Source organism: Procambarus clarkii, chromosome 46 (assembly GCF_040958095.1).
Source record: "Procambarus clarkii isolate CNS0578487 chromosome 46, FALCON_Pclarkii_2.0, whole genome shotgun sequence".
Taxonomy (NCBI): Eukaryota; Metazoa; Arthropoda; class Malacostraca; order Decapoda; family Cambaridae; genus Procambarus; species Procambarus clarkii.
The window spans coordinates 20,568,860-20,594,433 of record NC_091195.1 but is presented as its reverse complement, the minus strand read 5'-3'; the positions used below and the strand labels follow the sequence as shown (position 1 = coordinate 20,594,433).

General features: G+C 46.5%; 1 protein-coding gene across 12 annotated transcripts in view; it reads right to left on the bottom strand.

Moving 5' to 3' along the window:
* Nucleotides 1–25,574, bottom strand: part of LOC123770464 (serine/threonine-protein kinase N) — a 312,702-nt gene that overhangs the window by 29,140 nt on the left and 257,988 nt on the right. For 5 of the 12 annotated variants that reach the window (XM_069301810.1, XM_069301800.1, XM_069301804.1 and 2 more), the window contains one exon: nt 24,494–24,553. The exons of the other annotated variants lie outside the window; for them this stretch is intronic. In XM_069301810.1, the coding sequence (XP_069157911.1) occupies nt 24,494–24,553 (60 nt within the window). The remainder of the gene's footprint in view (nt 1–24,493; nt 24,554–25,574) is intronic. 12 annotated transcript variants of the gene reach the window in all.

The following is a 25,574-nucleotide window of genomic DNA, read 5'->3' as shown; positions in this document are numbered from 1 at the left end:
AGCAGAACGTTTTAAAAGAGACCAACGTCGTCTATGCCTTCAAATGCCCTCTTGGGGATTGTAAGCCTCAAAAAACTCAGTATATAGGCAAGACAACAACATCTCTTTCCAGGCGTTTAACGATGCATAAGCAACAGGGCTCCATTAAGGAACATATAGCCTCTTCCCACAACCAAACCATCACCAGAGAAATCTTAGCAAACAACACAGAAATCATCGATAGATACAGCGATAGCAGGTGCCTCGACGTCTGCGAGGCACTACACATCAAGAAGTCAACACCAGCAATCAACAGCCAATTAATGCACAACTATATTCTACCCACCTCAAGACTCCGCTCCAATATAGAAGCATCAAGAAACATGGGCCAATAAAAATAAGCCTTCTGCAGTTACCTACTTTTAATACCTGTTTGTATTTCATTGTTTCGTGTTCTGTTTTGTGTCAAAAGTTTATTTTCACCTCATCCAAAACTATTGTAACATGTCACTTCACCCAAATGTAGGTATAAAAACTCGAAAGATGTTTAAGCTCTATTCAGTTAAAGTTGTGTGTGTGTTTGTGTAAACTAAAGTCTTTGAAAATGTAATAAGTTTTACGAAACGCGCTGAAGTGTCGCGTCAGACTAGAAATAAAAACGAATTTTGGAGAATTGATCTTTGAATTACCATCAACAGTGAAAAGAAACGTAAGAAAGATCGAGAAAATTCGTGTTAGAATTATTAATCTTACTTTTTCGGTCATATTTAATAATAAATATATATAAATATATATATATATATATATATATATATATATATCTATATCTGATCTACTCCCCAAGGACAATTTTCATTAATCATAATCTATATACACTCTTGGGGGCTTGAAATTACTTAACATATATGGAAGAAAGTCGCCACAATTAAGGAAAGATGCACATATTTCTTAAGAGGTTGTGTAAATACTTGATGAATGCTGAGCTCAGTATATCTTGCCAGTATCAAGGTATTTTTTCCCACGATATAATGAGGTAGCATATTTGTGTATATATAGAGTTGTTGGTGTGGGAACCCGGTAGAGGTGATAGAGTACAGGGCTCTGTTGTCTATCAATCTTCAAGACTCACGTTGTCATTTGGTCTATATCTTGCATGGCTCTGTGGCTCTACACCGTCGTCTGTGACACGAAAGCTTTAGCTTGTGCTCAATATCTATCTTAGCTCTATGGCTAAGCTTACATCCGCTCTCTACTTTAGCTTACAATGTTGGTAACTCCGCCTTGAGATATTTGGCCAATATTTGCTCAATATCTATCTTAGCTCTATGGCTAAGCTTACATCCGCTCTCTACTTTAGCTTACAATGTTGGTAACTCCGCCTTCAGATATTTGGCCTTGCTGGAGCTTGACAATCAGGAGAGATATTGTTGCTGTGGGATCGAATTCCCGTGTCACTCTCACCCCTCTCTGACATGACATGACATTCAGCAAGAGAGCGGCTTCATGACAACACGTGACAACCATCCAGGCTACGTGCCAGGTGTGTACGTTAATGAGAGACCAGATGTGTGCTGCCTTAATGTCATATCTGTGACACCTATATTGACTGCATATTTGTGGAGTGCCAGAAAGCCTTTGATACAGTGCCACACAAGAGGCTAGTGCGAAAGTTGGAGATGCAGGCTGGAGTGAAAGGGAAGGTACTCCGGTGGATACAGGAGTACCTAAGCAACAGGAGACAACGAGACAGTGTGAGGGGTGAGGTCTCAGATTGGCGAGACGTCACAAGTGGAGTCCCGCAGGGGTCAGTCCTTGGACTTACTCTGTTTCTGATATATGTAAATGATCTCCCAGAGGGTATAGACTCGTTCCTCTCAATGTTTGCCGACGATGCAAAAATTATGAGGATTGAAACAGAGGAAGATAGTAGGAGGCTACAAGATGACCTAGACAGACTTGAGTGAATGGTCCAACAAATGGCTGCTAAAGTTCAACCCGAGTAAATGCAAAGTAATCAAACTAGGCAGTGGAAACAGGAGGCCAGACACAGGATACAGAATAGGAGATGAAGTACTTAATGAAACAGACAGAGAGAAAGATCTGGGAGTTGATATCACACCAAACCTGTCTCCTGAAGCCCACATAAAAAGAATAACGTCTGCGGCATATGCGAGGCTGGCTAACATCAGAACAGCGTTCAGGAACCTTTGTAAGGAATCATTCAGAACCTTGTATACCACATATGTAAGACCAATCCTGGAGTATGCGGCCCCAGCATGGAGCCCGTACCTTGTCAAGCACAAGACGAAGCTGGAAAAAGTCCAAAGGTATGCCACTAGACTAGTCCCAGAACTATGAGGCATGAGTTACGAGGAAAGGCTGCGGGAAATGCACCTTACGACACTGGAAGACTGAAGAGTGAGGGGAGACATGATCACCACATACAAGATTCTCAAGGGAATTGACAGGGTGGACAAGGATGGATTATATTCAACACTGGTGGGACACGAACAAGGGGACACAGGTGGAAACTGAGTACCCAAATGAGCCACAGAGACATTAGAAAGAACTTTTCCAGTGTCAGAGTAGTTAACAGGTGGAATGCATTAGGCAGTGATGTGGTGGAGGCTGACTCCATACACAGTTTCAAGTGTTGATATGATAGAGCCCAATAGGCTCAGGAACCTGTACACCAGTTGACTGACAGTCGAGAGGCGGGACCAAAGAGCCAGAGCTCAACCCCCGCAAGCACAACTAGACGAGTCCACGCACAAAGCATAGTAACAGCAACAGCTGGAGTATCTTTATCTACACTCCTCAGGGGGGGGCGTTGATTGGCTGTCGCTGGGGGCGTGGCTCTTACACAAGGTAATTATGAGGTGAAAGTGCGAAGCCGGTATGTGGGGGGGGGGGGGCCACGACGCCAGGAATAGTGCATGATATACCAGGATAAGACCCCGTCCAAATAGACAGGTCTCAGATAGACAGGTCTCAGATAGACAGGTCTCAGATAGACAAGTCTCAGATAGACAGGTCTCAGATAGACAGGTCTCAGATAGACAAGTCTCAGATAGACAGGTCTCAGATAGACAGGTCTCAGATAGACAGGTCTCAGATAGACAGGTCTCAGATAGACAGGTCTCAGATAGACAGGTCTCAGATAGACAGGTCTCAGATAGACAGGTCTCAGATAGACAGGTCTCAGATAGACAGGTCTCAGATAGACAGGTCTCAGATAGACAGGTCTCAGATAGACAGGTCTCAGATAGACAGGTCTCAGATAGACAGGTCTCAAATCGACAGGTCTCAGATAGACAGGTCTCAGATAGACAGGTCTCAGATAGACAGGTCTCAGATAGACAGGTCTCAAATCGACAGGTCTCAGATAGACAGGTCTCAGATAGACAGGTCTCAAATCGACAGGTCTCAGATAGACAGGTCTCAGATAGACAGGTCTCAGATAGACAGGTCTCAGATAGACAGGTCGCAAATAGACTGGCCACAAATAGACAGGTCTCAGATAGACAGGTCTCAAATCGACAGGTCTCAGATAGACAGGTCTCAGATAGACAGGTCTCAGATAGACAGGTCTCAGATAGACAGGTCTCAGATACAGGTTACAAATAGGTCACAAACAGACAGGTCTCAAATAGACGGGTCGCAAATAGACGGGTCGCAAATAGACAGGTCACAGAGTGGTAGACGGTTGGAACAAGCTAAGTGAGAAGGTGGTGGAGGCCAAGACCGTCAGTAGTTTCAAAGCGTTATATGACAAAGAGTGCTGGGAAGACGGGACACCACGAGCGTAGCTCTCATCCTGTAACTACACTTAGGTAACAACACTTAGGTAATTACATGGATGCACACGTGAACCAAAACACAGCCTCTCATGAGCGAGAGGCCGGACCCAAGAGCTAAAACCCTGCGACAATAACAGACAAGTTTGCGAACACGCACTCACAAGACAGACCACAATCTATACTCCAATCCATAAGCGTCGAGAGGCGGGGCCCAAGAACCGTAACTCATCTCAAGCCTCCACAACAAGGCATCCACAGGGTTATCTTGAGATGATTTCGGGGCTTTTAGTGTCCCCGCGGCCCGGTCCTCGACCAGGCCTCCACCCCCAGGAAGCAGCCCGTGACAGCTGTCTAACACCCAGGTACCTATTTTACTGCTAGGTAACAGGGGGCATAGGGTGAAAGAAATTCTGCCCATTGTTTCCCGCCGACGCCCGTGATCGAACCCAAGACCACAGGATCACAAGTCCAGCGTGCTGTCCGCTCGGCCGACCGGCTCCCTGAGGGTAAGTAATTTTTGAGCTGAGTTTCCTGTACTAATCAGTAGCCGGTGGGTGGAGATTGAGCCGTAAGTGATTGCTTTATCAGAAGAAGGAGAGAGATGTCTGGACGGGTCGGCTTTATCGCTCCTCTCACAGCTACGGTGGCTCCTCCACTTCTGAGAATTGTTTAATTACGTACGGTGAAATGGCTTGATTAGCAATATGTTCACACTATACGTATGTACGTGTACGTGTACGTGTACGTACGTGTACTCACCTATATGTACTCACCTATATGTGCTTGCAGGATCGAGCATTGACTCTTGGATCCCGCCTTTCTAGCTATCGTGCGTGTGTGTGTGTGTGTGTGTGTGTGTGTGTGTGTGTGTGTACTCCCCTAGTTGTGCTTGAGGGGGGGTTGAGCTCTGGCTCTTTGGTCCCGCCTCTCAACTGTCAATCAACAGGTGTACAGGTTCCTGAGCCTATTGGGCTCTATCATATCTACACTTGAAACTGTGTATGGAGTCAGCCTCCACCACATCACTTCCTAATGCACTTGATTTGTTAACTACTCTGTTTCCTCACATAGAGGTGTTCAGAGCTATGCCACCAGGCTAGTTCCCGAGTTGAGAGGAATGAGCTACAAGGAAAGATTACTGGAACTAAATCTCACGACACTAAAAGCCAGAACTAATAGGCATGTGTTACGAGGAAAGGCTGCGGGAAATGCACCTCATGACACTGGAAGACAAAAGAGTAAGGAGAGACATGATCACTACATACAAAATTGTCCAATAAATTGACAGGGTAGATAAAGATAAACTGTTTAACACTGGAGGGACGCGAACAAGGGGACGCAGGTGGAAACTGAGTACCCAAATGAGCCACAGGGACGTTAGAAAGAACTTTTTCAGTGTCAGAGTAGTTAACAGATGGAATGCATTAGGCAGTGATGTGGTGGAGGCTGACTCCATACACAGTTTCAAGTGTAGATATGATAGAGCCCAATAGGCTCAGGAACCTGTACACCTGTTGATTGACAGTTGAGAGGCGGGACCAAAGAGCCAGAGCTCAACCCCCGCAAGCACAACTAGGTGAGTACACACACATTTATTGCTGATTAATTAAATGCAGAATAATCACATTTGAATAATCTAAAATATTTGCTACAGCGGTTTCGTCCCAATCAAACCTTTCTCAGTATTATATAAGAGTAAGATTTGAAGATATGAATAAAGCAAAATGCAGGCAGCCTATTGGTCCACACAAGGCGGCTTTTTTTTTTATCCACACGGAACTTACTCGTATTTATGTCTAACCTACGCTTGAAACAATCCACCGATCCCATATCTATTATTCTACCCGGTAATTTGATACATAAAAATCAATAACCCTCTTTCTAAACCAGTATTTACCCCGGTCTTTCCTGATCCTGGATTACACTTGGAGTCGGTTTTAAGAGTTGAGAGTTTCTCGAGGTCTACTTTTGTTCCTTTGTTTCGCTTTCCATTTCGTGTCGATACATTTAACTCCTCTTCTGCCTCTCCCAACAGCTGCAACCCGTCCTCTTAAAAATAACGTCGCTTTGGGCTCGTATGCGCGGCGCTATGGCCAAAAGTGGCCGTAATCTGAAATGAAATCGGCTCACGAAAGTGACGTACTGTTCTGTTTGAGTCGCCCGGCTTACTCGGAAAGGTTAGGAGAGGAAACTTTCAATTAACGGTTTTCATAACGTCTTGAAACTTTATGAGAATTTCCTGCCCACCTAACCTACCAGAGGACCCTTAACTGTTGTTGACAAAAATATCCGAAACTTATTTTCATTTTTTTTCAAATTACGTCCACTTTCGGCCATATTGGTAAACGGCCAAAAGCGACGTTATTTTTAAGAGGACAGGTTGTACTGAAGAGGCCATAAGACAGTGGAGCCCGACCAAACAGCCCCTATAACCCTAAGTTATAACAGAGCAGTTTGAGATATCTGAAAAGAATTTGATTGTTGCCGTCAGAGGGGGCTAGTTTATTGTGCACCCCATACTCATCCTGTGAGCGGTAGCGCAAAAAGGATTACAAACAGCACAAAAGGTCTCAATGGTGATAATTACATTAACAACTACATCTATCCTTTACACCTTATAATAACAATGTCAGCTAGTTACAGAGAATGTTCTATTTCAAGAGCGATCCCGCCAAACACACACCAAAACTACGACGTTGGAACAACGTTGGAACAAGTTTTAACACCACCTAACCAGTTATAACAACCAATATAGCAAGTTGTAACAACGTTCTAATACGTCATAAACACGTTAAGCCAAGATGTAACAACTTTATTACAAGTTGTAACAAGCGGAAAATAGAGACAATTACGGTTTGTGTTTCCAGGGATATATTTACATTAAGTCATTATATATTAATGGTTCGTCTTATCGCTAATACATAATTGTTTGACCAATGGGTATATTACAGAGTCATAGGGGAGCTTCTGTTTATTATTAGTCCTCACAATACACTACTTGTTTCTGAATCTCATATGTCGTTCATCTACTGGAAGCGAAATGTGGATACAGTGCAAGGATTTCAGGTAATTTATCCATGGTAATAAGATAGGTTGACATATCATACAGCGCGAGCTTAGATTTATCTCTAAATGGCTCAATTTTACTACAATCTAAGATATAGTGTTCGAGTGTGTGTCCCTGTCTTTGTCCACACACTTTACACTTTACTTCATCTAGATCCCTATACAAGCCGAACTGCCAGAGATACTTGTAGCCAAGTCTTATACGAGCTGTGACAACATCTGTTAGTCTACTGACTTTGTTACTTGCCCCATACACATGTTTTACTTCACACATTTCATTGTGATGAACAATGGACCTGCTAGTTCCAGTTTGCACTGTTCTACTTTCTTCAAATCCATCCAGGAGTTCTCGTCTAATGACACTTTTAAGGGACCTATTTGATAACTCAAGATTCCGTTCAATACTGTCTTTATTTACTGCAGCCTTAGCAAGGGCGTCAACTTTGTCATGTTCCTGCAGGCCAATGTGAGAAGGAATCCACAACATTTTTATATTTACCCTCTTGCTAAGTATTCTTATATATCTACGTCTAGCTTCCAAGACAAGCACGTTATTACTTGATTCTAAACTGTTTATTGCTCGTAGTGAGGAAAGGGAGTCACAAATAATTAAGCTGTCTACTTCAGCGTTGTCAATAATTTCGAACGCTACCAGTATTGCTACCAACTCGGCCTGCATTGTGGACGCCCAGTTACTAATTCGGATATTCCTTTGAATTGTGCTGCCATCGGGCTGATGAGCAATAACAGCACTTCCTGCCCTCCCTGTAGCTGTATTGAGTGATCCATCAGTGTATATGGTCTGTGCTATGTTGTTTCCAGTTTGTATATTGTGAATGTGTTCTATGGTGCTTAATTTAGCAGCAAGCTGAGCATGAGGGTTGCTTGTGATTAGTTTCTTGGTGGGGTATGCAGGGGTCAGGATGTCAAAAGGTACTATCTGCCAGGGTGGAAGGAAGGGCTGTACTCTTTCATCTGTATATACATCGTGCAGTCCCATCATTTTAATATGAGTGGCTGTTCTTTGAATCCAATTAGACTCGCTAGTTCCATTTCGTATGTGTTCTAACAGTGCAACAGACACAATGTTGTTTTTGTTATCACGCAGAAGCTTTAGTCCAATCATAAGATTGATTTCAAATATTCTATCTCGAATGCTAAGTATATTTAATTCTTTAATTCTATTTAAATAGTATTACCATTGCTGTGGGGTCTCTGGATGTGAACGTTCTCATAATCCATCCTATCATGGTCCTGGCCGCCGCCGCCGCCGCTGTATTTGCTCGGTTATGTTCACTAAATGTCAGGTCGTCAGACATCATAATTCCCAGATCTTTTACATGTTGCTTTCCTTCTATGAGTAGGTCTGGTTGTGTCCTGTACCCTGTACCCTGTGTCCTGTACCCTGTGTCCTGTACCCTGTGTCCTGTACCCTGTACCCTGTGTCCTGTACCCTGTGTCCTGTACCCTGTGTCCTGTACCCTGTACCCTGTGTCCTGTACCCTGTGTCCTGTACCCTGTGCCCTGTACCCTGTGCCCTGTACCCTGTGTCCTGTACCCTGTGTCCTGTTCCCTGTGTCCTGTACCCTGTGTCCTGTACCCTGTGTCCTGTTCCCTGTGTCCTGTACCCTGTGTCCTGTACCCTGTGTCCTGTACCCTGTGTCCTGTACCCTGTGCCCTGTACCCTGTGTCCTGTACCCTGTGTCCTGTACCCTGTGCCCTGTACCCTGTGTCCTGTACCCTGTGTTTCGTTGAACTTCCTAGTTTACACCAGACCTCAGTACCTGGAACTTGTCACCGTTAAACATCATGTTATTTCCAGTTGCCCAATCGAAGACTCTTAATATCTGCCTGTAGTTTTTAGTGTCTAAACAGTGGCAGTTTTCATGCTGATTTTTGTATCATCTACAAAGGATGCCACGAGGCTATGATTTCTATTTTTGTCTATATCCGAGATAAGAATGAGAAATAGCAGTGGTGCCAGGACTGTGCCCTGGGGTACAGAGCAGTGGTGCCAGGACTGTGCCCTGGGGTACAGAGCAGTGGTGCCAGGACTGTGCCCTGGGGTACAGAGCAGTGGTGCAAGGACTGTGCCCAGGGGTAGAGAGCAGTGGTGGTGCAAGGAGTGTGCCCTGGGGTACAGAGCAGCGGTACCAGAACTATGCCCTGGGGTACAGAACTTTTCACTGCAACTGAACTTTACCCTATTTGCTCGACTGTTACTCTTTGCATTCTGTTCGACAGAAAACTAACAATTCAGCGCCCCACTTAGACCCGTTATTCCAATTGATTTCATTATATGGGCTATCACTCCATGGTCACATTTTTGTCGAATTCCTTTGCAATTCTGAAGGAAAATTCGACGAGAATACTAGACCATCTAGAGAGGTCAACCCCCTTATATAACACTATCTTCCTTATTCGGCCCATGACCTCTCTTCTTGACCCCTTGACCCTGGATCTGTCAAGCCAGTCTCGAGCTGATGGCCAGAACATTAACGATAAGGGGCCCACAATTCCAGCGTAGCAGCTAAACAAGGCAATGAATGTCACCCACAATTTGTGATATCATCTACACCGTGGTCATGGCTATCGCTTAGACCCTCAACTTTCAACCCTTCTTTGGCAGCAGTCCACATCTCTCCCTCCATACCTCCACTGATGTACACGACCCGGATTCACGAAGTAGTTACGCAAGCACTTACGAACCTGGGGCCAGATTCAGGAAGCAGTTACGCAAGCACTTACGAACGTGTACATCTTTCCTCAATCTTTGACGGCTTTGGTTACATTTATTAAACAGTTTACAAGTATGAAAACTTGCCAATCAACTGTTGTTATTGTTATAAACAGCCTCCTGGTGCTTCGGAGCTCATTAACTGTTTAATAATTGTAAACAAAGCCGCCAAAGATTGTGAAAAGATGTACAGGTTCGTAAGTGCTTTCGTAACTGCTTCGTAAATCTGGCCCCTGGTTCACAAGTGCTTGCGTAACTGCTTCGTGAATCTGGCCCCCCTGGTTCGTAAATGCTTGCGTAACTGCTTCGTGAATCTGGCCCCTGGTTCACAAGTGCTTGCGTAACTTCTTCGTGAATCTGGCCCCCCTGGTTCGTAAGTGCTTGCGTAACTGCTTCGTGAATCTGGCCCCTGGTTCACAAGTGCTTGCGTAACTGCTTCGTGAATCTGGCCCCCCTGGTTCGTAAGTGCTTGCGTAACTGCTTCGTGAACTTGGGTCCTATGCTCGTCTAGGTCTCTTAACCAGGAAGACGAAGTCAGTATCAGGGACATTGAGACACTGACCAAGCCAACTGTGGCTGCATTAGCTTAGCATCGTGATCCAACCCGTACTCTTGGACCCCTAAAACGTCACGTTTCTGTTAAAAATTGTATACGTGTGTCTGTGTCTATGTCTGGAGGGCAGATGTCTAGGGCCAGTCTCACCCAACTTTGCAGAGAGACCGGTCTTGAGTACAGGAGAGACATAGGCCAGACTAAGTTTTAAATACTTTAAAAAATATTAGGATTTATACACCCTCCCCCCATGTGATTTTCCATTGAGCCAAGTGTGAAATATTTGGTGCTACCTCCATAGAGTTTTCAGTCCCTCATAATAATACATTTTCAAAGTGTGAAATAATTGGTGTTACCTCCATAGAGTTTTCAGTGCCTCATAATAATACATTTTCCAAGTGTGAAATCCTTGGTGTTACCTCCATAGAGTTTTCAGTGCCTCATAATAATACATTTTCAAAGTGTGAAATATTTGGTGTTATCTCCATAGAGTTTTCAGTGTTTCATAATACATTTTCCAAGCGAAGGGGTTGAAGTGGGAGGATGGAAAAGAGGAAGGTTAGGTTAGGGGAGGGTACGGAAAGGGGTGGAATGAGAGAGAGAATTCTGATCATCACTATGCCCCCCCCCCCCCCCCCCCCGTTCCAGTAACCCATATTACACGAGTTGTGTAATACTCCGCCTCTTCAATCTTGTGTAGGTCTAAAGCCACACATGAACACATCCGGACGAACACTGTAGCCAATTTCTCTCGCATTTAGATGTTTCTGGTGTTCGAAACTTTGCATTTGACCGTATCTTAGGCTTGCGTTCTTGCGGGGAAATCCCACCAATGAGATAAATAGATAAGAAAACCAATTGAAGCAATGCTGGTGCTTCGAACTAGCGACCCCGGGTTCTTCCAGTGGGTTAAGACGTGCAGCTGAGAGCATCCTGGTCGAGGGTTCGAATCCCCGTCATTGCTATGAATGGATGTTCCCTATTTTGTTCTTGTTCAAAGAGCCTGGGAACTGAACGTTATCGTTTATAACAGGTTTTAGGTACATTTGTCGAGTTCAATTGAACTGTTTAATAATCAGCAATGGGAACACGTGCCCAGGAGAGTAGTGTGAACACGTGCCCAGGAGAGTAGTGGGAACACGTGCCCAGGAGAGTAGTGGGAACACGTGCCCAGGAGAGTAGTGGGAACACGTGCCCAGGAGAGTAGTGGGAACACGTGCCCAGGAGAGTAGTGGGAACACGTGCCCAGGAGAGTAGTGGGAACACATGCCCAGGAGAGTAGTGGGAACACGTGCCCAGGAGAGTAGTGTGAACACGTGCCCAGGAGAGTAGTGGGAACACGTGCCCAGGAGAGTAGTGGGAACACGTGCCCAGGAGAGTAGTGTGAACACGTGCCCAGGAGAGTAGTGGGAACACGTGCCCAGGAGAGTAGTGGGAACACGTGCCCAGGAGAGTAGTGTGAACACGTGCCCAGGAGAGTAGTGGGAACACGTGCCCAGGAGAGTAGTGGGAACACGTGCCCAGGAGAGTAGTGGGAACACGTGCCCAAAAAGAGTAGTGGGAAACTAGCATTGTCCCGTTTTCTGTTGTGGGTCCTCTGGAAGGTTAGCATGAGGGAGCACTTTTAGTATGACACATTCTTGACGTTGTGACGGAGGAACTGACATTCAGAAACATTCACGATAGCGGAGTAAAGTCAATGACCTGCACCAGAGGGCTATCACCCAACAAATCGTCCCCAATTCGACTCAACTGGTTATCCTCAGCGCCACAATCTCCCACAAGAGGCATGTAAGATAACCTCTAACCCCAAGACGCGCCACGCTAGCCAGAATTAGGCAAACCATTCTGGCTGGGTCAGGAGTTGTGTTTGCTTTATTATATGTGTACATGCTGCTATGGCGGTGTGTTCACTCACAGGATGAGAGGCGCTGCCCAATACTGTCACTATGGCGGTGTGTCCACTCACAAGATGGGTGACGCTGCCCAATACTGTCACTATGGCGGTGTGTCCACTCACAGGATGGGTGACGCTGCCCAATACTGTCACTATGGCAGTGTGTCCACTCACAGGATGAGTGGCGCTGCCCAATACTGTCACTATGGCGGTGTGTCCACTCACAGGATGGGTGGCGCTGCCCAATACTGTCACTATGGCAGTGTGTCCACTCACAGGATGAGTGGCGCTGCCCAATACTGTCACTATGGCGGTGTGTCCACTCACAGGATGAGTGACGCTGCCCAATACTGTCACTATGGCGGTGTGTCCACTCACAGGATGGGTGACGCTGCCCAATACTGTCACTATGGCGGTGTGTCCACTCACAGGATGGGTGGCGCTGCCCAATACTGTCACTATGGTGGTGTGTCCACTCACAGGATGGGTGGCGCTGCCCAATACTGTCACTATGGTGGTGTGTCCACTCACAGGATGAGTGGCGCTGTCCAATACTGTCACTATGGCGGTGTGTCCACTCACAGGATGGGTGACGCTGCCCAATACTGTCACTATGGCGGTGTGTCCACTCACAGGATGGGTGACGCTGCCCAATACTGTCACTATGGCGGTGTGTCCACTCACAGGATGAGTGACGCTGCTCAATACTGTCACTATGGTGGTGTGTCCACTCACAGGATGAGTGGCGCTGCCCAATACTGTCACTATGGCGGTGTGTCCACTCACAGGATGAGTGGCGCTGCCCAATACTGTCACTATGGCGGTGTGTCCACTCACAGGATGGGTGGCGCTGCCCAATACTGTCACTATGGCGGTGTGTCCACTCACAGGATGGGTGACGCTGCCCAATACTGTCACTATGGCGGTGTGTCCACTCACAGGATGAGTGGCGCTGCCCAATACTGTCACTATGGTGGTGTGTCCACTCACAGGATGAGTGGCGCTGCCCAATACTGTCACTATGGCGGTGTGTCCACTCACAGGATGAGTGACGCTGCCCAATACTGTCACTATGGCGGTGTGTCCACTCACAGGGTGAGTGACGCTGCCCAATACTGTCACTATGGCGGTGTGTCCACTCACAGGATGAGTGACGCTGCCCAATACTGTCACTATGGCGGTGTGTCCACTCACAGGATGAGTGACGCTGCCCAATACTGTCACTATGGTGGTGTGTTCACTCACAGGATGGGTGGCGCTGCCCAATACTGTCACTATGGCGGTGTGTCCACTCAGGATGGGTGGCGCTGCCCAATACTGTCACTATGGCAGTGTGTCCACTCACAGGATGAGTGACGCTGCCCAATACTGTCACTATGGCGGTGTGTCCACTCACAGGATGAGTGACGCTGCCCAATACTGTCACTATGGTGGTGTGTCCACTCAGAGGATGAGTGGCGCTGCAAAATACTGTCACTATGGCGGTGTGTCCACTCACAGGATGAGTGACGCTGCCCAATACTGTCACTATGGCGGTGTGTCCACTCACAGGATGAGTGACGCTGCCCAATACTGTCACTATGGTGGTGTGTCCACTCACAGGATGAGTGGCGCTGCCCAATACTGTCACTATGGTGGTGTGTCCACTCACAGGATGAGTGGCGCTGCCCAATACTGTCACTATGGCGGTGTGTCCACTCACAGGATGGGTGGCGCTGCCCAATACTGTCACTATGGCAGTGTGTCCACTCACAGGATGAGTGACGCTGCCCAATACTGTCACTATGGCGGTGTGTCCACTCACAGGATGAGTGACGCTGCCCAATACTGTCACTATGGTGGTGTGTCCACTCAGAGGATGAGTGGCGCTGCCCAATACTGTCACTATGGCGGTGTGTCCACTCACAGGATGAGTGACGCTGCCCAATACTGTCACTATGGCGGTGTGTCCACTCACAGGATGAGTGACGCTGCCCAATACTGTCACTATGGTGGTGTGTCCACTCAGAGGATGAGTGGCGCTGCCCAATACTGTCACTATGGCGGTGTGTCCACTCACAGGATGAGTGACGCTGCCCAATACTGTCACTATGGCGGTGTGTCCACTCACAGGATGAGTGGCGCTGCCCAATACTGTCACTATGGTGGTGTGTCCACTCACAGGATGAGTGGCGCTGCCCAATACTGTCACTATGGCGGTGTGTCCACTCACAGGTTGGGTGGCGCTGCCCAATACTGTCACTATGGCGGTGTGTCCACTCACAGGATGAGTGGCGCTGCCCAATACTGTCACTATGGTGGTGTGTCCACTCACAGGATGAGTGACGCTGCCCAATACTGTCACTATGGTGGTGTGTTCACTCACAGGATGAGTGACGCTGCCCAATACTGTCACTATGGCGGTGTGTCCACTCACAGGATGAGTGGCGCTGCCCAATACTGTCACTATGGCGGTGTGTCCACTCACAGGATGAGTGACGCTGCCCAATACTGTCACTATGGTGGTGTGTCCACTCACAGGATGAGTGGCGCTGTCCAATACTGTCACTATGGTGGTGTGTCCACTCACAGGATGAGTGGCGCTGCCCAATACTGTCACTATGGCGGTGTGTCCACTCACAGGATGGGTGGCGCTGCCCAATACTGTCACTATGGCGGTGTGTCCACTCACAGGATGAGTGGCGCTGCCCAATACTGTCACTATGGCGGTGTGTCCACTCACAGGATGAGTGGCGCTGCCCAATACTGTCACTATGGCGGTGTGTCCACTCACAGGATGAGTGACGCTGCCCAATACTGTCACTATGGCGGTGTGTCCACTCACAGGATGAGTGGCGCTGCCCAATACTGTCACTATGGCAGTGTGTCCACTCACAGGATGAGTGACGCTGCCCAATACTGTCGCTATGGTGGTGTGTCCACTCACAGGATGAGTGGCGCTGCCCAATACTGTCGCTATGGCGGTGTGTCCACTCACAGGATGAGTGGCGCTGCCCAATACTGTCACTATGGCGGTGTGTCCACTCACAGGATGGGTGGCGCTGCCCAATACTGTCACTATGGCGGTGTGTCCACTCACAGGATGGGTGGCGCTGCCCATTACTGTCACTATGGCGGTGTGTCCACTTACAGGATGAGTGACGCTGCCCAATAAACTCGCCCCTCGGGGCAAAATTTAATTAAAAAAAAAAAATATTTGAACTCCAGGTGCCCAAGATAGGTATAAGACCCTCTTAGTTTCTTCAGGAACGTACCTGTACAGGGTTCTCAGAGTTGATCTATACTCCCCCAAGCCCACAACAGCCTGGTTGGTCCGACACTTCCTGTACTGACATCAATGAGAAGCAACCACTACAAGGGATGACACAGTCCCCCCTCTCCTCCCTACCCCTTCCCCTACTCTAACCCAATTTAGTTGCTTGCTCACAAAGAAGGGCAAGAGGATATAGACGGTGAGAAAGGGAAGGGGAGATGAAGGGAAGGGGGGGGGGGGATATGAAGGGGTAGGGAGGAGGCGGCACCCATACAGTCCGCGATAAGAGCTCCCCTATCGCGATAAGGGCCACGATAGGGCACAGCACGGCTCTCGGGGTATGGGACAAATACCCATCTACACACCTGGTAGGAAAAGTACTGGGCACAGCGTGCCCCCCCCCCCCCCACCACCACTTTGGCCCACTACTAGCTAATCAACTCGGTAAAAAGGCGTGCCAGAGAGCCAGGAATGAATGCGTCAGGGAGAGAAGAGAGGCAGAAGGGCAATATGAAAATGACATAGCAAGCAAGGCAAAGACTCAACCTAAATTGGTGCACAGCCACATCAGGAGAAAGACAACAGTGAACGAATAGATAATGAAACTGAAAATAGGGGCAAACTGATTCACTATGAATGACAAGGAAGTGTGCGAGCAACTGAATAAAAAAAAATCCAGGAGGTCTTTACATTAGAGCAAGAAGTTCCTGAGATAAGAAAAGGAACAGTTAACCAGGAACCACTAGAGGAGTTTGAGATTACCAGTGGGGATGTAAGGAAGCTTTTGCTAGAGTTGGTTGTGACAAGGGCTATAGGCCCAGATGGAATATCGCCATGGATACTAAAGGAAGGAACAGAAGCACTGTGCCTGCCACTCTCCACGGTGTATAACAAATCACTGGCAACAGGGGAACTGCCAAAAATTTGGAAAGCAGCTAACGTAGTCTTGATATACAAGAAAGGGGATAGACAGGAGGCACTGAACTACAGGCCTGTGTCCCTAACCTGCATACCATGCAAGCTGATGGAGAAGATTGTGCGAAGAAAGCTAGTGGAGCATCTGGAGCGAAAGAACTTTGTAACACAGCATCAACATGGGTTCAAGGATGGCAGGTCCTGCCTCACAGGGTTACTTGAATTCTACAACCAGGCAACAAAAATAAGGCAAGAAAGAGAAGGGTGGGCAGACTGCATATTTTTGGATTGTCAGAAAGCCTTTGATACAGTACCGCACAAGAGGCTAGTGAAAAAACTGGAGATGCAGGCTGGAGTGAAAGGGAAGGTACTCCATTGGATAAGCGAGTACCTAAGCAACAGGAGACAACGAGTCGGGGTGAGGGGTGAGGTCTCAGATTGGCGAGACGTTACAAGTGGAGTCCCGCAGGGGTCAGTCCTTGGACCTATACTGTTTCTGATATATATAAATGATCTCCCAGAGGGTATAGAATCGTTCCTCTCATTGTTTGCTGATCATGCAAAAATTATGAGGATGATTAAGATAGAGGATGATAGTAGGAGGCTACAAGATAACCTATACAAACTGAATGAATGATCCTACAAATGGTTACTAAAGTTCAACCCAAGTAAATGCAAAGTAATGAAACTTGGCAGTGGAAACAAGTGGCCAGACACAGGATACAAAATGGGAGATGAAGTACTTCCTTAAACGGCCAGAGAGAAATATCTAGGAGTTTATATCACACCAAACCTGTCTCCTGAAGCCCACATAAAAAGAATAACGTCTGCGGCGTATGCAAGGCTGGCTAATATCAGAACTGCCTTTAGGAACCTGTGTAAGGAATCATTCAGAACCTTGTATACCACATGTAAGACCAATCCTGGAGTATGCGGCCCCAGCATGGAGCCCGTACCTTGTCAAGCACAAGACGAAGCTTGAAAAAGTTCAGAGGTATGCCACTAGACTAGTCCCAGAACCAAGAGGCATGAGTTACGAGGAAAGGCTGCATTAAATGCACTTCACGGCACTAGAAAAAAGAAGAGTAAGGGGAGACATGTTCATTACCTACAAAATTCTCAAGAGGAATTGACATGGGTAGATAAACTGTTTAACACGGGTGGAACACGCACAAGGGGACAGAGGTGGAAACTGAGCACCCAAATGAGCCACAGAGACGTTAGAAAGAACTTTAGTGTCAGAGTAGTTAACAGGTGGAACACATTAGGCAGTGATGTGGAGGAGGCTGACTCCATACACAGTTTCAAGTGTAGATATGATAGAGCCCAATAGGCTCAGGAACCTGTACACCAGTTGATTGACAGTTGAGAGACGGGACCAAAGAGCAGAACAACCTCATCGCACCACTAGGCGAGTACAACTAGGTGAATACATCTGGAGACGTCACGTGTCTAAGATATAATTCACTATTCCACGCAGATGTCTCGCCCAAGGGGGACAAAGTCCAGTATACAGCGATGTCCTTCAGTCCTATTGATACCTCCCGGCCGACGTCCAGCCTTCGTCTGGGGGGCAAAGTCCGGGACAAAGTTCGAGTCCCCGAGACTCACTCTCATTCCCTCTTTCTTCGTATCTACTATAAGGGGGGAGGGGGGGGGGGGTCATCAGGAACTCTTTAAGATGTTCATCATGTTGTCTCTTGAACCCAATAAGATGTTGGTAATTCCAACATCGAAATACACACATATACAGAGTTTCTTTCACCCTGATGCCTCTTATTACCTAGCAGTAAATAGGTACCCTCCCAGACAGAGCCACGTGTTGTCCTCACGGGTTATACCTTGGGATCCCACTCCCGGATGCCTTGGCGTGCGCGCTGAAACCTGGAGCGCGCGTGCATGCGCGCGCCAAGGCCGGCACACCCCCCTCCCTCCCCCCCACCAGTCTGTGTACTCACCTAATTGTACTCACCTGGTACTCACCTAGTTGTGTTTGCGGGGGTTGAGCTCTGGCTCTTTGGTCCCGCCTCTCAACCGTCAATCAACAGGTGTGTGAGTGAGTGAGTGAGTGAGTGAGTGAGTGAGTGAGTGAGTGAGTGAGTGTGTGTGTGTGTGTGTGTGTGTGTGTGTGTGTGTGTGTGTGTCCACGTGTCTGGGCCACCTCCGTGGCTGCCGTGTCTGAGTCTTAATTTCCTGCTTCATACCCGCCCTGCTTATCTATAGGGGATAGCTGAGTGCCTTCGTCATCATAATAATAACAATGACGTGGCTGGTGTTTCCACACACACACACACACACACACACACACACACACACACACACACACTCTAGGAAGTGATGTAGTGGAGGCTGACTCCATACACAGTTTCAAGTGTAGATATGATAGAGCCCAATAGGCTCAGGAACCTGTACACCTGTTGATTGACGGTTGATAGGCGGGACCAAAGAGCCAGAGCTCAACCCCCGCAAGCACAAATGAGTGTACACACACACACACTAACGCCACCCACATACTCTTCTCTAGCAAAAGTCAGACCATCCTTCAGAAGTTACAATAGGAAGACTTTTAGCTCACTGTACACCGCCTATGTGAGGCCAGTCTTAGAGTACGCCGACCCAGCCTGGAACCCATCTAAAAAACATATACAAGAAAGCTGGAAAAGGTCCAGAAGTTTGCAAGGAGACTGGTCCCAGAGCTGCGAGGGATGAGACACGAAGACAGACTGAAGGAACCAAACCTGACGACGCTAGAAAGGAGTGGAGACATGATACAGACGTATAAAATACTTAAGAGAGATTGACAAGATGGAAAGAGAGGAAATGTATACAATAACAACAGAACAAGGGGACACGGATGTAGGCTGGAGACTCAGATGTCTCATAGAGATGTTAGAGACAGTTTTCCTGTAGATGCTAACTCCATTCATAACTTTAAAAGCAGGTATGATAGAGAAACAGGCCAGGAGTCATTTGCCTTAGACAACCAATAGCCAGGAAAACCGGGGTCCAAGAACCAGAGCTCGATCCTGCAGGCCCAAATAAGTGAGAACACACACACACAGGGCAGAGTGAAAGTGTCCCAAACTGATACCCTCCAGCATCCAGCCTTCACTTGATCAAAGTCCAATATACAAAGTCCCCCCAAACATACACACACAAGTACCTCTACGCCAGCCCATTCCCCTGTTTAGACAGGACTTATATTAATGTTGTGGCCCTTTGAACCCGACTTGAAACTGAAATAAGTTTATTGAGGTAAAATACACACAAAGGGATGAGGTAGATCAAGCTATTCTCACCCCGTTCAGTACATCGTGTTAATACATACATAGACACACATCACAAACAATAATACATACATAGACACACATCACAAGCAATAATACATACATAGACACACATCACAAACAATAATACATACATAGACACACATCACAAACAATAACACATACATAGACACACATCACAAACAATAATACATAGACACACGTCACAAACAATAATACATACATAGACACACATCACAAACAATAATACATACATAGACACACATCACAAACAATAATACATACATAGACACACGTCACAAACAATAATACAGACATAGACACACATCACAAACAATAATACACACATAGACACACATCACAAACAATAATACAGACATAGACACACATCACAAACAATAATACATACATAGACACACGTCACAAACAATAACACATACATAGACACACATCACAAGCAATAATACATACATAGCCACACATCACAAACAATAATACATACATAGACACACATCACAAACAATAATACATACATAGACACACATCACAAACAATAATACATACATAGACACGTCACAAACAATAATACATACATAGACACACATCACAAACAATAATACATACATAGACACACATCACAAGCAATAATACATACATAGACACACATCACAAACAATAATACATACATAGACACACATCACAAGCAATAATACATACATAGCCACACATCACAAACAATAATACATACATAGACACACATCACAAACAATAATACATAGACACACATCACAAACAATAACACATACATAGACACGTCACAAGCAATAATACATACATAGACACACATCACAAGCAATAATACATACATAGACACACATCACAAACAATAATACATAGACACACATCACAAACAATAATACATACATAGACACGTCACAAGCAATAATACATACATAGACACACATCACAAACAATAATACATACATAGACACGTCACAAGCAATAATACATACACAGACACACATCACAAACAATAAACATTACCAAACATTGTGAGAGGTAAACGTATACATTTCGTGACCTGACCTGAAGTAATGGCCAAATAGAAACTAGAATTTGGTACTAATTAATTCTGACAAACCGGAAATGGTTATATATTTTTTGTTGTTAATTAAGCCTAACCTGACCATCTTAAGCCTAATACACGCTGCCTAAGACCTAACATAGTAAATATATGTGCTAAGATTTTATATATATATATATATATATATATATATATATATATATATATATATATATATATACACATACACTTTACAACACGCTTCCACTACACATAAGGGACATAACTGGCCGACCCCCTCACAGTGTTCAAGAGAAAACTCGACAACACCTCTAAACTTCAGCCCGTTCTCATAAACAAAGTCCCAAAGACCATTCCATCCACCCGCCAAACCCTTCAGCTGTCTATGAATGAAAAGCGGTTTACACACGACTCACAACTGCTGACGTTCGAACACTTCCGGAACAAGTGCTTCACTGACGACTGGTGTTCGAACCACAACGCTGTAAATGCTTCACCCACGTACTACAAATACAAATAATCGCCAACAGAACCTAAACACCTAACCTAACCTATGTCTATATATACACAATATGCTAATATATTATTAATTTATATTTTAGAAAGTTCCTGTTTTGAATGAACAGCATGTTGACATTTGTGAATGCGTCTGTGGGGTCGACCGCTGGATGGAATGGACTTGGTTGAATGGAGTGCAAGCACTTACGGACAAGGGGCCAGATTCTCGAAGCAGTTACGCAAGCACTTACGAACCTGGGGCCAGATTCACGAAGCAGTTACGCAAGCACTTACGAACTTGGGGCCAGATTCACGAAGCAGTTACGCAAGCACTTACGAACCAGGGGCCAGATTCACGAAGCAGTTACGCAAGCACTTACGAACAAAGGGGACAAATTCACGAAGCAGTTACGCAAGTACTTACGAACCAGGGGCCAGATTCACGAAGCAGTTACGCAAGCACTTACGAACCAGGGGCCAGATTCACGAAGCAGTTACGCAAGCACTTAGGAACCTATACATCTTTTTCTCAATCTTTGGCGGCTTTGTTTACAATTATTAAACAGTTAATGAGCTCCGAAGCACCAGGAGGCTGTTCCTACCACTACTAAGACCTAAGTAGTAGTAGTAGTAGTATCAATATCTGGATCTTCCTGAACGGGGAATCGAACGGCGGGTTCAAGTATGTAATTACAGGAACACGGGACGAAACCTTGACCGTCTGACTTAATGGTTTATCAGTCCCAGACGGGGCCTACCTTCCATGCTCCCCCCAGACCCCCCCCCCCTCCCCCAGACCCCCCACCCTTCCCACTGACCCCCCCCTCTCCCCCCACCCATCCCCCTGACCCCCCCTCTCCCCCCACCCTTCCCCCTGACCCCCCCTCTCCCCCCACTACACAAGGAACGGGGTCAAAGTCTTGGCTACCTTCAGGCGTCACGTTAACCGCCAGATCTAGACCACTGTGATGTCAAGGGTCAAGATTCCTCCACTGTCTTGAAAAGTGCGTATTGCTTTACTTAAAAGTGGGGGGTTGGGGGGGTGAGATAACATGCTAGCAAAGGGGGGAGGGCGCCCCCGCCTTTCTGTGACTGTGTGTGTGTGTGTGTGTGTGTGTGTGTGTGTGTGTGTGTGTGTGTGTGTGTGTGTGTGTGTGTGTGTGTGTAAGAGAAATATATGTAGTAGACAGAGGGAAAATAGATTTTGTTTAGAAAGGCGGGGTCCAAGAGCTAAGAGCTCGATTCTGTTGACAGGAATAGTACACACACACACACACACACACACACACACACACACACACACACACACACACACACACACACACACACACACACATATATGGAATACATTAGGCAGTAATGTGGTGGAGGCTGACTCCATACACAGTTTCAAGTGTAGATATGATAGAGCCCAATAGGCTCAGGAACCTGTACACCTGTTGATTAACGGTTGAGAGGCGGGACCAAGGAGCCAGAGCTCAACCCCCGCAAACACAACTAGGTGAGTACACACACACACACACACACACACACACACACACACACACACACACACACACACACACACACACACACACACGAAGCCTGAGACGGGCCAAGGTCCACACCCAATCCCCCCTCACAATGGGCAAGACTAGAGCACCCTTGCCCATTGTGGGGAACAATCACTGTAAATAACAATCACCGAAATAACACCAATCTTATTGCCCGGTATTGTTGCTCTGACATCTTTTCTTCCTCCTTGTATCAACACCTGGAGCTGTAGCACCCTTGGGGATCGAACTCGGGGCGTGCAGGCGAGAAAGAAGCAGCGACACGTTGATGTTCAATATAGAAAAACCCTGTTCACTTACACATACCTGGATTGTGCCTGGATAGGGTTCCTAGAGTCCTAAACAAGTCCGGCCCGAGGCCAGACTTGAGAGACTTTAATAAAATAAGTTGTTAATCACCCAAAACTTTAATGCCAAATATGTTAAGTTCAAAAGCAGCATAGTTATGTTTGCTACAAGTCACACGCACGCACATGCACGCACACGCACGCACTATACCATCCACAAGTCCATATCCGGACGATTACAGTACAGATTTGCGACGTATTAGCCCAAATCAAACCGTTGTATAATTGACGTTTCCTAACCAAGATATCACAATTCGAGCCTGGCCTCAGGGCGGGCTTCAGGGGGGAGCAGGAGGACTCGAGAAACCCTCTCCAGGTATGCTCCAGGTATAAGCATAGGTCTCAACAGGTTAGGCAAAACAGTTGCATTTTGTTACGTAATTAAATCATGAAAACTGAGTGCACACAGAACCACACAGGGTTATGAGTTAGGGTAAGGCAAGGTTCATGAACCTGGGGCCAGATTCACGAAGCAGTTACGCAAGCACTTACGAACCTGGGGCCAGATTCACGAAGCAGTTACGCAAGCACTTACGAAACTGGGGCCAGATTCACGAAGCAGTTACGCAAGCACTTACGAACCTGGGGCCAGATTCACAAAGCAGTTACGCAAGCGCTTACGAAACTGGGGCCAGATTCACGAAGCAGTTACGCAAGCACTTACGAACGTGTACATCTTTCCTCAATCTTTGACGGCTTTGGTTACATTTATTAAACAGTTTACAAGCAGGAAAACTTGCCAATCAACTGTTGTTATTGTTATAAACAGCCTCCTGGTGCTTCCGAGCTCATTAACTGTTTAATAATTGTAAACAAAGCCGCCAAAGATTGAGGAAAAGATGTACAGGTTCGTAAGTGCTTGCGTAACTGCTTCGTGAATCTGGCCCCAGAATTCATCAAAGAGCTTACGCAAGCACTTGCCTAAACCTGTACATCATTCCGTTGTCCCCCCCCCCCCACACACACACACAGGGGGGCCTGGTAGCCTGGTGGATAGCGCGCAGGGCTCGTATTTCTGTGGCGCGGGTTCGATTCCCGCACGAGGCAGAAACAAATGAGCAAAGTTTCTTTCACCCTGAATGCCCCCCTGTTACCTAGCAGTAAACAGGTACCTGGGAGTTAGTCAGCTGTCACGGGCTGCTTCCCGGTGTCTGTGTGTGTGTGTGTGTGTGTGTGTGTGTGTGTGTGTGTGTGTGTGTGTGTGTGTGTGTGTGTGTGTGTGGAAAAAAAAAGTAGTTAGTAAACAGTTGATTGACAGTTGAGAGGCGGGCCGAAAGAGCAAAGCTCAACCCCCGCAAACACAACTAGGTGAATACAACTAGGTAAATACACACACACACACACACACACACACACACACACACACACACACACACACACACACACACACACACACACACACACACCAGTAGTTTCAAAGCGTTATATGACAAAGAGTGCTGGGAAGACGGGACACCACGAGCGTAGCTCTCATCCTGTAACTACACTTAGGTAATTACACTTAGGTAACTACACGCGCCCTACCTGAACAGACGAGGTCAAGACAGTCCACGTGAAGGCTCTCCCCCCACTCTCCGCCCCACACTGCCGGGAACAACACATGATAAACAAACAATGTAGTACTACACTGAATCACAGATTTTTTGGCGGTAAAATTTCTACTCTGAATTACAGATTTTTGGCGGTAAAATTTCTACACTGAATTACAGATTTTTGGCGGTAAAATTTCTACACTGAATTACAGATTTTTGGCGGTAAAATTTCTACACTGAATTACAGATTTTTGGCGGTAAAATTTCTACACTGAATTACAGATTTTTGGCGGTAAAATTTCTACACTGAATTACAGATTTTTGGCGGTAAAATTTCTACACTGAATTACAGATTTTTGGCGGTAAAATTTCTACACTGAATTACAGATTTTTGGCGGTAAAATTTCTACACTGAATTACAGATTTTTGGCGGTAAAATGTCATTACAAAACAAAACCACGGCTAAATGGTACATAAATTCACCGCCGTTAGCACGGCGTTGGTTTCGGGGATCAATGTCCTCCCACGGCCCGGGTCTCTGTCCAGGCCTTCTGGTAGGTGGGTTTGGATCAACCAGGCTGTTATGTACCGTTGCTCGCAACCTGATGGATTCTGGCTAGGAAAATACTAAATAATAGCGTAACTAGACGCTAGTTAGACCCACACAGCTACTAGTATGACGCTTGTTTGACATCCTGTTCGGCCCCTCTTGCTTAATACGTCGAATTTGCAACGGAATGGACCAACCCGTTAACAAATGGGACGTATTAGTAACAACTAAAGCAAGGCCTGGCCCGAGGCCAGGCTGGACTTGTGAGAGTTTGGTCCACCAGGCTGTTGCTTGGAGCGGCCCGCAGGCCCACATACCCACCACAGCCCGGTTGGTCCGGCACTCCTTGGAGGAATAAATCTAGTTTCCTCTTGAAAATGTCCACGGTTGTTCCGGCAATATTTCTTATGCTTGCTGGGAGGACGTTGAACAACCGCGGACCTCTGATGTTTATACAGTGTTCTCTGATTGTGCCTATGGCACCTCTGCTCTTCACTGGTTCTATTCTGCATTTCTTCCATGT